Below are 14,104 nucleotides of genomic sequence, written 5' to 3'. Positions count from 1 at the left end.
TCCATGAAAATAGGATGTCTTTCCATTTATTTGTATCTTCTTTAATTTATTTCAGCAATATTTTGCGGTTTTCATGGTGCGGTTTTTGCCTCCTTGGTTAAGTTTATTCCTAGGCCTCTTACTATTTTTTGATGCTCTTGTAAATGGAACTGTTTTTTAAAATCTCCTTTTTGGATTGTTCATTGTTAGTGTATAAACACAACTAATTTTTACATGTTGATTTTGTATCCTGTAATTTTGCTATGTTCATTCATTAGTTCTAAAAGATTTTTTGTGGAATATTTAGGGTTTTCTAAAGATAAAATAATGTTGTCTGTGAACAAAGGCAGTTTTACTTCTTCATTTCCAATTTGGATGCCTTTTATTTCTTTTTCTTGCCTAACTGCTTGGGCTAAAACTTCCAATAATATGTTGAACAGAAGTGGCAAAAGCAGGCATCTTTGTCTTGTTCATCTTTCACCATTGTATATGACATTAGCTGTGGTTTTTTCATATATGGCTTTTAATATGTTGAGGTAATTTCCTTCTAGTCTTAGTGTGTTGAGTGTTTCATCATGAAAGAGTGTTGAATTTTGTCAAATACTCTTTCTGTATCAAGGGAGATGATAGTATGTTTTTCCCCCTTCATTCTATTACTGTGGTATATTAATATGATTGATTTTCATATGTTGTTCATATTCTTTTTTAAATATTAACTAATCTAAATAAAAAAATTCACAATTTTTTAAACTCAGGAAAAAAGAACTGTGCTTTAATTTCTTAACAATTTTAACTGGCTTCATTTTTAACAGCAATAAAGATGGTTTATTTCAAAAAGTTCAAAAAGTTTAATTTATAAATAAATACTGGTAAAAGAAAAAAAGGAAGGAAGAAAGAAAGATCTTACAGAGTTTCAGGCCCAGCTGCACTCTTAAAAATAAGTAACCAATAGTAGATGAAGAAATAAAAAATGAACCGATCCTTGACTTATATCCCAGAAAGTACACTGGAACAAAACTGAAAAAACACCCCCTAAGGTTTTATAGGTGTTATATTACTTGTAAAAATACAGGCCTGCTTTTAGGAACTGGTCCTAATATATATCAACATGGCAAATAAATCTTAGCGCTTGCCCTTTAAGTCATTCCCAACCCAAGAACAACAACAAAAAGACGCCAACATCAGCTACAAGTTGAATTCTCTACTTTAAAGTATACACAGAACTGAAGTATTTTTGAGCAAGGGATGGGCAATGTCCAGAAAGATTTAGACAAAAATGTTTATTATAATCATGAACTCATAACAGTAAGAATTACGCATATTATTAGTTTCTTCTTGTATAAACTTACTCAATTTTATCTACAACAATAATGTACTATTGTATTTGGTTTAATATTCTTTTTAAATATTTAACCAAAGTATTGGAAACTTTGAAATTATTTTTAGGGACAATAATATCCAACCAAATCTCTGTAACGTGTATGGCTATGAAATAATATATATCAATAACTCTAGGAATTTTAAGAACCTTATGAAAGAAAGGTTCAGATTTGCTGATTATCTCATAATTACAAAGACAAGTGAACTTATCTGAAAAAGACATTCTACATATAACACTCACTAAAAGAAAATACATCAAAGACTTTTAATACACCAAAATATTCCATTCCTCTAAGGACCCTGGATAATCAACTCATGAGTATTTTAGCTAAAAAACGTATTCCAAATTCACTATATGAAACAACACATTTCAAATTCACCTTAGTTCACCATTTTTCACCAAGTCAAGATAAAACATGGATGTGTGCTGTAAACATTAAACAGGTATTTTTCAGAAATCAAGAAAAATAATGTGTGTTTCAGCTTGAGTCCTACTATATAATAAGTGACCACAAGATTCTTAAGTAGGAAGCTTTTCTCCCCTAAGGATACTTTGGCATACACGAGACATTATCAACATATGAAATACTGGAAACGTTACCCCATGATTCTAAATAAGTCTCAGATATTACCAAAGAAAGATAATAAAATGAACTGTGACTATCATTATGGTTTCTCACTGGTAGATATTGCTGACAAGATTCTCTGTTCAATCATAGGACTACCGACTGTGAAAGATAAGACAGATGTGCACTGCCAACATTTTGATATATTTTAGAAAGTAATGTGGTAAAACAAATATATAACACTTAAAATATTGGCAGATTAAAATTTAGAAATGTTGAAAGGTTGCTCACTATGAAGCAAAGATCTTAAAACTACTCTGTAATCATATGAGGTGACAAAATCCTGTATGCAGGGCTCATGAAACCCAAATTATAAGACAAATTTAAAAATCTCAGTGAGCATATACAAGAAATTTTGAAGCCAATACAAAACTCTGTTGACTGACTTCCAGTAAACTACTTTTACCCAAAATATGTTTTGAAATGATACGTGCGTGTACGCACGCACACACATGAACAAATTTTTTTAAATGATTTTTCAAGTTTCTACATAGAAATATGGTGCTAACTAGAAATCAAATTAAAAACTGGACAAAAGTAAAGGTGAATAAATGATTGCTATAATAGCTCACTGGAAAAAATTTCAAGCAAAATAACTATTAAAGAAAGTATTAAAAAATAACGTAACTTAAAAAATAACACTAAAAATTACAATACATTATTGAAGAAATTATAGGTGACCTAAACAAGTAAAGAGAGAGAATCATGATCATGGTCATAAGACAAAATGCCATTAAAATGTTAATTCTCCCAAAGTTGATATACAGGTTTAATGCAATTCCAATATAAATCCCAGTAGGCTTTTTTTTTTTTTTTTTTGCAGAAATTGACAAGCTGATTCTAAAATTTACATGGAAATGCAAAGGATATATGAGTACAAAGCAATCGTTAACTTACAGTAATTTATCTTAAGGTTACAGAAATCAAGAGTGAGGTATTGGTGAAACAAGAGCCATAAAGATCAGTGAATTAGAATAGAGTTCACATGTGGACTCACATGTATTTCATTAAAGGTAGGGAAATCTGGTAGGGAAAGGATAGCTTTTTAATAACAGATAGTGTGGGGAAAATTAGATATGCATGTGTAAGAAAAACCTTGGCTCTTATCTCATACATAAAAAGTAATGCAAAAGGATTCTAGACCTAAACATAAAAGCTGAAAACAGGGACGGGGCAGAATCTTTGCAACATTGGAGCAGGCCAAGATGGTTTAGATTACAATTCACTCCATGAGCCTAGCTCAGCCCTAATCAAAAACCTCACCAGAGGACAAAGAGAAAATACAACATCACTTAAATACACAGAAATACATCTACTTGAATTCTACAGGATATATTATAACCAAGTGTAAAATATGACAAATATTTCCAATAAAATCAGAAATAAGATGGTGATGTCCTCTTCCACCCCTACTATTCAACGTCACACTGGAGCTTTATCAGTGCAAAGAGATGAGAAAAACAAATGAGATAAAAATATCTGAAAATAAAATATAAATCTCTCATAACTTCTAAATGATATAATTACCTAGCCAGAAAATCCAAGCAAAGAAACTGAAAAACTATTAGAGTTAAGAAGAGAAGCCCAAATGCAGGAACACAGAAAAGTCACTTGTTTTCCTATACACCAGTAATAGTTAATTTAAAAAATGTAATGAAGGGAAACATTCATGATAGCAACCAAAATTTTAAAATATGCAGAAATGACTCTAACAAGATCTCTATGATGAAAACTATAAAATATAAATATAATGCTACTGAAAGTCAGAAAAATAGGGAGGGAAAGAAGGAATATGAGTTTCATAATATCCTAATCAAAATTCAAAAACAATTCTTAACAGAACTTGACAATTTGATTCTGAAATTTATCTGAAAGATGAAACTTTCATTTTTTACACGCGTACCTCAATATTATTTGAAAATTTACATCACTTTATAACAAAGAGTAATTTGTTCCAGATTTATTGACATCTAATCGACATAAAACATTGCATAAGTGCCAACAGGTACAGAAAAGGTCCTCAACATCACTAATAATCAGGAAAATGCAAATCAAATTCACAGTGAGGTATCATCAGCTCAAGCCCGATAGAATGGCTATCATCAAAAAAACTAGAGATAACAAGTGCTGGCGTTGACATGAAGAGAAGGGAAGCCATGCACATTGGTTGATGGGAATGTAAATTGGTACAGCCATCAGGGAAAATACTATGGTGGTTCCTCCAAAACTTAAAAATAGAATTACCATTTGATCTGGCAATCCCATTTCTGGGTAAATATCCAAAGGAAATAAAATCACTATCTCAAAGAGATATCTGTACTCTTATGTTCGTTGCAGCATTATTCACAGTTAGCCAAGATACAGAAACGACATAAGTGCCTGTAGCAAGATAGACAGCTAAAGAAGATGTGAGATATCTATACACACATACATACATATATATGTATATATATGAATATTATTCAGCCATGAGAAAGAAGGAAATCCTGCCATTTGCAAAAACATAGATAGATCATCTTGAGGACATTATGCAAAGTAAAAGGATAATTTTTAATTAGTGATCACTTTCCTACAGTTAAAAGATCAACTTCAAAATCTACCTTTCTACAAACTTCCTAATGAGAGACAGTCTATTAACTATAGGCATATATGGATATACCTCCATTTCTTTATGATACATTTACTTACTTTTAAATTATACTTATGATAATCAAGTAGTCCAGATTTTGAAAATATAAACTTTTATTTCTTTATCAGTTTGAAAGAATAAACAAATACCAATTACCACATTTTTAGATTTAAGAATTTCAATAGTATGCTCAGGTTTAGAGAAATAATTTACCTTAATAGGATGTAAAAGCCAAAGTTTAATGAAATCACTAAAAGCAGTGCCTGCTTTACATGGTAGTGAAGAACTGTCACCTGCAGGAATGCGAGCTGAAACCAGGCAAAGCAATCTTGGTAATAAACTGTAAAAGTTACAATTGATCTGTGACTTGTAAAAATTTTGTAAAAACATTAAAACTCTCTTACTGTCAGCTACAAATATATAGAAAAATGAAAAATAGTAAAACTAACATTTATTTACTACACTATAATTTAGAAAAACATTGAGAATTAACTTACTAAGAGTAGTTTGAACGGGCTTGCCTTATTCTTACCATTTAACTTAAGATACTAAGCAATCTTTTCTATACCTTGGTAAATTACCAAACTTCTTTTCAAGTTTGGATCACCTTCCAATATTTTATCCTTTGCACTGTCAATGTTGTGAATTATCTCCTAGAGTTTCTTTAATGTACAGTTTTTCGGCAGCATCATTTCCTCTGGCATATCTTCATTCTTTTCATCATAATCATTTCCCTCATTTATGTTAAAAAGCTCACCTTTACGAAGTTCCGCCATCTACATGAGTCTCTTAAAAATGGCAATGTCACCATTCTCAGAGGCAGCTACTTCTCCATAACTCCATTTACATTCTATCCGATTTGCATTTCCAATGTTATCAATTTTCACTTTATGGCTGCATTTTCATTTCATCTTTGTTGACCAAATCCCTCTTTCAATTATCCACTTTTGTAAAATGTCAAGCGGGTTTCTCATTGGGAACACAACTACATGCTTTATTGTCTGTGCATGAAATGAATAACACAGTGACGAATCACTAACAGACTTTGAAAGAAGTGACATGACTGGTCACTGATTGTGATGTGCATTTGTAATCTATACAGTGAGTTGTGGACTGAAAAGTTAGTGGTGAAGTTTATACATGATGCAATTACTTCATTACTGTACCACAGTAACTGAAGTTGGAACCTAGTGGTTGGTGGTCTGGGGGACTGCTGTTATTGAACTAAACTGTGGTAACTGAAATTCATAAATATCAAAGCCATATAAAGCAAGAACTACCTGTCCCTAAATGCTATTATACAGCATAACATTAAGAAATGAAAAATTTACAAAAGAACCTTTAACATTTTCCCTACATTATCAAATGACATCAACCTGAATGTAAAGATCAAGTAATTTATTGGTAGTCTACAGATACAATTAGTCCTTGACTTTAATATGCCATGTTTCCTCGAAAATAAGACCTAGTCGGACAATCAGCTCTGATGCATCTTTCGGAGCAAAAATAAATAGAAGACAAGACCGGGTCTTATATTTATTTTTGCTCCAAAAGACGCATCAGAGCTGATTGTCCGGCTAGGTCTTATTTTCAGGGAAAGAGGGTATTTGAGTTTCATAACAACTCACCTTTTAACAGAACATATTGATACTCATAGTCATATTTCATTAATGGAATTTGAACTTTAATATATTAAAAAAAGGAAGGAGATTTCAAACTCATATGTCAGCAGCTGTGTTGTCACCTTATTACAATAAAGTTAACTTATTCAATTATGCAAATGTATCATATTTTGACCTTATATAAAAATGTATGGGAAAAAAGTCAGCAACGGTGGTAATAAAAAGCATAGTGGCAATGTGAAAGACAGGTTTTGTGAATTTAATTCCATTGAGACAAAAGCAGAATGCTTTAGCATTAGTTACTCAAGCCAGTATTTTCACTGTGAATATAAAAGAATCCAATACAAGAGCAAGTGCAATACAAATCACAAAAATATTTTATTAATGATTTGATATAAAATTAAGAATTGCATTATAGTTTTACCTCTCTACTAACATTAGCAATTGTTTGAATTTTGCATTATAACTGCAAAGTGGACAATGATCTTAAGTTTCCTAATACTCATTAGAAGCTTTATGCTACTAAATTGAATAAAACATTTCTATGAGAAGCAATGGAATTTGAAATAGAGAAGAAAGCGGGTTCATAATTTTTAGGTCATGAAATGACAAAAACAATCCGTTAGCTAATTAGCATCCCTCTTTGTAGGAAGTCAAAATATTCTTGTATATAATCTTATTATGTCTTCAAAATGATTAGCTCTCTATCTCACAAGAGACATATCTCGATATTAGAGACAGGGAAATCAAAGCACAGAAAAGACAGAATTAGAACTCAAGCTGATGAATTTCAACAGTTCAATATTTCTTCCAAAACATTTTAGACAGGAAATTCTAAGTTAATACTGAAAAGCAAATGGGGTGTTCAATTTGGTATTTAAAATATTATTTAGTATATATTTAATATAATCACAACATGTTCATTTTCCAAAAATTGAAGTGATTTTACTTACCCCAACAATCCGTTTCATAGCATCCAATTTAGCAGAATCTTTGTTGCTCTCCAACATCTGCTTTAGATCTTCATTTCTATACAAAAGGGAAAAAAAAAATCTGTATTTAGATTTTCACATTACACAGCTATTAAAATATATCATTTTCATAAGAATTAACAGTAATATGGTGGGCAATGTTAAGTAACTGCATTTTTGTTTATAATTAAATATGTATTTCTCATCTTAACCCTACAAAATATGATCAAGTATTGTGATGTCATGAAGCCCATCAATTAAACAAAAATATAAAACTGTAACTCAGTTCTAAGCAAAATATCAATGTGAACACAGGCATACAGATTCTCTCGTCCCAAAATTTTTTTGGCATAATCATCAAAAAAAAAAAGAAATAAGAAAAATCCTTGACTCAGCACTAAAATATTTTCATAAGTCAAAAAGGAAAAGCTTCCTTCAGAATATCTCAAGAAAGAACACTCAAATATCTCAAGAAAGAAAAGCTATCTGTCATTCACACTATCCCTTTTTTCTCCCTACCTTCTTCCCCCACCAAAAAGAGCATAAATATGAAGGGAACCTCAAATGATACCCCCAATTCAAAGAATTAATTAAAGGCAATTTTAACATCTAAACGAGAAGATGAGGTAAAGAACCAGAGCAGTTAGTGATAAGGATGAAAATGAAGGATAGATTCAAAAACGACTTAGAAGTTAAAATCAGTGGGATATAAAGGATAAGAGAGGCACTCAATAAGGATGCCCCCATTTCCAGTTCAGATAACAATGTTAAGATAACTTTGCCAAAGAGGGAGACATTTTCTGTTTTCCAAGGCTAACTTGCTATGTAAACATCTTAAAAGATAATGTAGAACAAAAAACTATCAATGCCTTTTACACAAAAGAGCTGCAAAAAATGAGAAAACCCTTGAAGAATTGTCTCCCAACAGATTCTTTTGCTCACAACTTACCTAACCCTATTCTTAGACGATTCACTTAGAAGTGAACCTACTGCTCAGCAAATTAACAAATTCCCCCCACCAAAAGGAAATTTGTAATTTGCGACCTCTAATCATTTTTCATTCAACATGGCAAAACAGATTTGTAAAACAGTTACATATAACTAGGCAAAGAGGACTTCTCAGCAAAAGCCCGGTCCATAAAAGGGAACATTGATAAATTGGATCCCATCAAAATTAAAAACTTACTCCAAGAAAAGCCGTCTTAAGAGAAACAAAAAGAATTATAGACTGTCAGAAAAATATTTGCAACCATATACATGACTAAGGACTAGTATCCAGAATATAAAAAGAACTCCAAAAATCAAGTGTTTAAAAAAAAGTCTGCGAACACCTTGATCTTGGACATCCAGCACCAAGAACAGCGAGAAATAAATGTCTGTTGATCAAGCCACCCAATCCAAGGAATTTTGTAATGGCAGCTCTAACAAACTAATACAGACATCAACAAACAATTCACCTAAGGAGAAATACAAATGGCAAAAAAGGCACATGAAAAGATAATCAACTTCATTCGCTACTAGGGAAATGCAAACTAAAATCACAGCAAGATATCACTAAACACCTATCAGAATGGCTTTAAGTAAAAAAGTGACAACACCAAATGGTAGTGAGGACCTAGAGGAAATGATTCACCCATATACTGGTGGTGAATGTAAAAGGTTACAGCCACTGAGGTAGCTTGGTAGGCTACAGAACTAAGCCTGCAATTACCACACAACCCAGTAATTGTATCCTAGTGTGCTTATCCCCAGGAAACGGAAATTTATACTCAAACAAAAACCTGTACACAAGGATTCATAGAAACTTTATTCCTATTAGCCAAAATGGGAACAACCCAGATGTTCTTTAACGGATATATGTTTCAACAAACTGGTATATTCACAGCATGAAATACCACTCAGCAGTAAAAGGAAACACACTTTTGATACAACTCTGATTAATACTCAAAGAAGTAAGCTGAGTGAGAAAAGTTAAACTTCAAAGGTTACACACTATACTATTCCATTTATATAACATTCTTGAAATAACAAAATTATAGAAATGAAGAGTAGTGGCTACTGAAGGTTAAGGTCAAGAATGGGAAGGATGGATATAAAAGGGCAACACAAGAGATCCCTGTGGTGATGCAACTGTTATGTAAGTTTATTGTCATGATAGTTATATGAACCTACACATGATAAAATGGAAAATAAAACACACAAACACTCTCACTCTCGCGCGCGCACACACAAGTAAAACAGGAAATCTGAACAAGACTGGTAGATTACATCAATGTCAACATCTTGGTTGTGATATTGTACTATAGTTTATCACTGAAGGAAACTGGGTAATTGATACACAGGATTTCTCTGTATTATTTCTTATAACTGCATATGAATCTACAATTTTCTCAAAATCAAACATTTAAAGTAGGTCAGAAGAGTTTCTTTACTCCAAATAGATAGCCTTGACAAAAACATTTACTTCCGTTTTGTACATTTTACAAATTTAGGCCTAATGTAGGCAGTAAGCACTTACCAAGAATGAACAATCAACTAACTCGGTGTTGTTATGGGGTGAGTTGTATCCCTTCCCAAATTCGTATGTTGAAGCTCTAACTCCCGAGAATGTGACTATTTGGAGATAGAGCCTTTAAATAGGTAATTAAGTTAAAATGAGGTCAGTGGGTGAGCCCTAATCCAATATGACTGATGTCGTAATAAGAGCAGATTAGGTCACAGACACACAAGGACCAAGGGATGGCCGTGTGAGGACACAACAAGAAGGTGACCATCTGCAAGCCAGTGAAAGAGGCCACAGAAGAAACCAAACCTGACAACACCTTAGACTTCTAGCCTCCAGAATCGGGAGAAAATAAATTTCCGTTGATTAAGCCACTGAGTCTGTGGCATTTTGTTATGGCAGCCCTGGCAAACTAATACAGGAGTTCGATGTTAAAAATTATCATTGCAGCAAAAATGAACAAACAAATAAAAGCTAAGCACAGTTTTTTTCCAAAAAGAGTACAGGCAATGAAATGTTTTATGAAAAGAAATCACTCTTCTTTTCCAAGCAGCTCATAAAATGAAATGCAAAGGGGAACACTAGTGGGACACAAAAATAACTAATTACAATACCTACTTTATTCTAATTAAAAACACAAGTAGAAAACATATAAATAGTAGCAACAGCAATATATAAAAACTAAATCTGAGGCTATACAACTACCAAACATTAAAATACTATAAATGTTCACTGTAGTAAAATTAGAATCCTTTCTTAAAACTTCTCAGACGTCACATTGTACAAATAACTGAAAAAGTAGAGAAATTAATGGAAAAAGTAGAGAAATTAATGGAACCACATATGAGGTTTCTTTCCTTCTACTTTTTGTGAATTTCCTATTTTCCTTAATGATCAGGTATACTTTTATAATTGAAAAACCTAAAAGAAACCTCAAAAACCTTATTGGAGTAAGAAAGCAAAAAAACTGAAGTAAATAGATAATAATTAAATAGAAAGAAAATGTGATCACACATTATGTCAAAAAAAGAAAGCACATTCATTTTCTTGTGCTTGATCACCTTTTATTTTCCCCAAGAGTTTTCCACCATTATTCTCCACCAGTGTTACATGCATGGTGAGAGAAATGAGCAATGAAGAATAATGTCTTGTCAATTTCTAGGAGCCAAACTCTAACCCCAGGTGTATCTTATTCATTGCTAGTGGAAACTTGGTTTGTTCCTCTTAAGCTTGATATGCCGAGTCCCCTTCCCAGCCACCTCCCAGTCCTCACATGCTCTCTCAAAAGAAAAACAAGAAAACAGGAACCCAATATTAAAGCCAAAGGTTTTGCTCTTCATGTTAACAGAAAAAATTGTCTTCCAACAACAAATATAAATATATCTTTTACGTTAACACAAGCAAAGAGCTAATAACTTTGAGGTTCAGAAAAAAAAGAAAAATCCTACGCATTGTTTAAACCTTAGATATTTAACTACACAACTTCTCATAGATATGTCATAAAGACCTATTGAAAATTCTGGTATAAATTACATATTTCTCCTGAAATTCCTCTTTGCTTGTTACCAAAACAGTAAAGACTTGGGAGAGTTAATACCATAACATCTAGTTTACCCTCAAAATATGTTCACTTGTATTGAGTCATTTTAGGTGTACCTCCTTCCTTATGTGGATTCAAATATGGCCTATTAACATGCATTACTGCATTAACTTAGAAATTATGAAATTCTTTTTGCTAAACATCAAAAGAGTGAATTCAAAATAATGCTGAATTGGCAATATTTTCATCTCTGCTGCAAACTAATACTTGTTTCAAATATGTATTTTTTAATTTACCCAGTTCTTCATTTTATCTACTTACTTATAGAGTATTAGGGTACTAACTTTATTTTTACATAAGTGACATCTTGTGGTGTTAAGCGGTATAACTTTTCATGTTCAAAACATGCCTGTTTTTTAGTTTCAAGGAACAGATAAAAATACGCAACTGAAATGTTAAAGAAAATCTTACTATTACCAAGAAGTCACTCTTATTTCAGCACCAGTACAATGCAGAAACTATAATCAAAAAGCAAAATTTTACTAGTTTGTGTAAGAACTTAGGAGGCAGTAGGGCTTTTACATAGCATAAATTATCTCTCTTTAAGAGCTATCTATACTCCATAACTCTTTAAAACCTTCCACTCCTTTTAAAGACAATGTAAATTAAGGGGAAAGTTAAGACTGTAGCACTACAGGCTATATCAGTGATACTCAAAGTGTGATTGAGAAAGTCTGCTCCAAGAACCATTACAATCCATAGATTTTTGTTACTAATCCATGAGATTTGTACAGAAACTAAGCAAGCACAGTTAGAGAAACCTGACAGAGCAATTTAACAGTGTAATTTTGTATCTTTTCAATCTAATAAAAAATTGGGGCTTGTACTTTGCATGCTTTTTTTAAATTTCATTTTCCTAGTGAATTATTTTTTATTGTATTTTACTAAAGTATCCATCCATGATGGACTGGAAATTTTTTTTTGAAAAGGCTCTTCAACAGTATGAGAGCACTGATCTACATAAATACCTACACTTCCCTCAAAACACTCACCAAAATTTGTATACCTTTACTATAGAAGCTAAACCTGAAACTTAAATCCAGGAATGATGAAATGGGAAAAGTAACAGCAATTTCCAGTCAGAGGTACAGCCCCAAAAAGATGCATCAAAATTTATGAGGGGAGCGCTAGACCTTTTTCAAGCCTTGCTAAAAATTCTAAAATATGGGCACCTCTTCATTATTTGAGAACCACTCAAATGAAAAATATTTCTACTCCAAGCATTACATTGTACACATGAATAGGTATACACGAAAAAAGGCTGGGAACAAGAATCAGAATTCACTTTTTTCTACGTGCTATGTAGTAAAAGGGATTGGCCTCCATAGGGTGGTTAGAGAAGGCGAAGTAAAAAAGACACCTGAAGAAAGATTTGCAAGTGAGCGTTAACCACACAGATACTTGGCAGGGGATGGGAGGACAAGGAGGAAGGGCACTCTAGCAAAAGAGACAATGAAAAGGGGTAGATAACACTAGTAAAGGCTTTGGTGTTTACTCAACGAAAATAAGGAACCATTGGAGGGCTCTGAATAGAGGAGTCATGCTCTCATATATACAACAGAATGGAATCACTCTGGCTGCTATGTTTAGAATATATTGTAATGACTTCCAGATCTGCTCATGATGCTGTAGCTTATATGAGACTAAACCTGCCACAGAAAATAACTACAAAAGCTGGAAAAAATAAGTGAAATAACTTTCTGAAGGCACTGGAGATCAACCAATGCTGGCAGGACTTAAGGGGCCAAGATCCTAGAAAGAAGAGAAGCACACAAAGTGAGCTCCTTATTCACACCAGCTTTTTCCCCTGAGTGCATTTCCCAAACTGCCATTTGGGAGAACAGAACCCAAGGAAAAATGACAGTTTTAACAGACATTTTAACACAAATGTTGAGGTTTAGGGCTACCAAAGGACTGGCACTTTGAGGGGGGAAATTACAGAGTTGGGAACCAGTGCATACAAACCCCCTTAAAGTAGCTGGCTAAATGTTTACATGGCAAGATTCCAGAAAACTCAGCAGAAAATAGCACCTGGGAGGTTAAACACCTAAGCAGAGATTTTAGTAACCATATATTGTTGGGAAGAGAAGCTGGAATTCAAGTCTCTTCCAAGTAGAGAAGCCTTGTAAATTACTTGGCCTTTCAGTTAAGACCACAGAAGGACCATATGAGAAAAAAACTGAAATAGACAAAAGACCTTAAAATGTCTAAAATTAAGCTTAAACAGGATCAAAGTGATCTGCTAGTACTCTATGTGTCTGTCAGAAAAAACCACAAACCTCTTTGGAAGAAGATATCATGAGAGCCTCAAGGGTGCTTTTATCCTAAATATCCAGCATCTGATCAAAACTTATGAGACACACTAAAAACAGGACCAAATAACAGAAAGAAAAGAAAAGAAAAGAAAAGAAAAGAAAAGAAAAGAAAAGAAAAGAAAAGAAAAGAAAAGAAAAGAAAGGAGAGGGGAGGAGAAAGGAGGGGAGGGGAGGAAGAAAGAAAGGGAGAGAGAAATCCAAGGGTAATTCAAATTCTGGAGGTATCAGAAACTATAACATAACTACAATTAATATGGTCAGGAAAAGAGGGACAAAGTAGATCAAATGATAATGTCAACAAAGAAGTAGACTCTATACAAAAAAATCAAATGGACATTCAGAACTGAAAAATACAGTATATGAAATTAAGAACTCACCAGGTAGGTTTAACAGCAGACTGGAAATAGCAAAAGATAGGATTATTGAACTTGAAGGCAGGTCAAGAGAGAATATACAATTTCCACCAAGAATGGAAAACA

At 32.9% G+C, this 14,104-nt stretch overlaps 1 protein-coding gene across 2 annotated transcripts in view; it reads right to left on the bottom strand.

Annotated features, from left to right (window-relative positions):
• Positions 1-14,104, bottom strand: part of AP3B1 (adaptor related protein complex 3 subunit beta 1) — a 218,189-nt gene that overhangs the window by 183,680 nt on the left and 20,405 nt on the right. For both annotated transcript variants that reach the window (XR_012495075.1, XM_019728166.2), the window contains exon 2: positions 7,190-7,265. Coding sequence is in view for 1 of the 2 variants with exons in the window: in XM_019728166.2 (XP_019583725.2) it covers positions 7,190-7,265 (76 nt within the window). In the remaining variant the exon portion in view is untranslated. The remainder of the gene's footprint in view (positions 1-7,189; positions 7,266-14,104) is intronic.

The sequence above is a fragment of the Rhinolophus sinicus genome, linkage group LG03 (genome assembly GCF_036562045.2).
Source record: "Rhinolophus sinicus isolate RSC01 linkage group LG03, ASM3656204v1, whole genome shotgun sequence".
Lineage (NCBI taxonomy): Eukaryota > Metazoa > Chordata > Mammalia > Chiroptera > Rhinolophidae > Rhinolophus > Rhinolophus sinicus.
The sequence above is the reverse complement of the archived record's forward strand: the minus strand, read 5'-3'. Positions and strand labels throughout refer to the sequence as shown.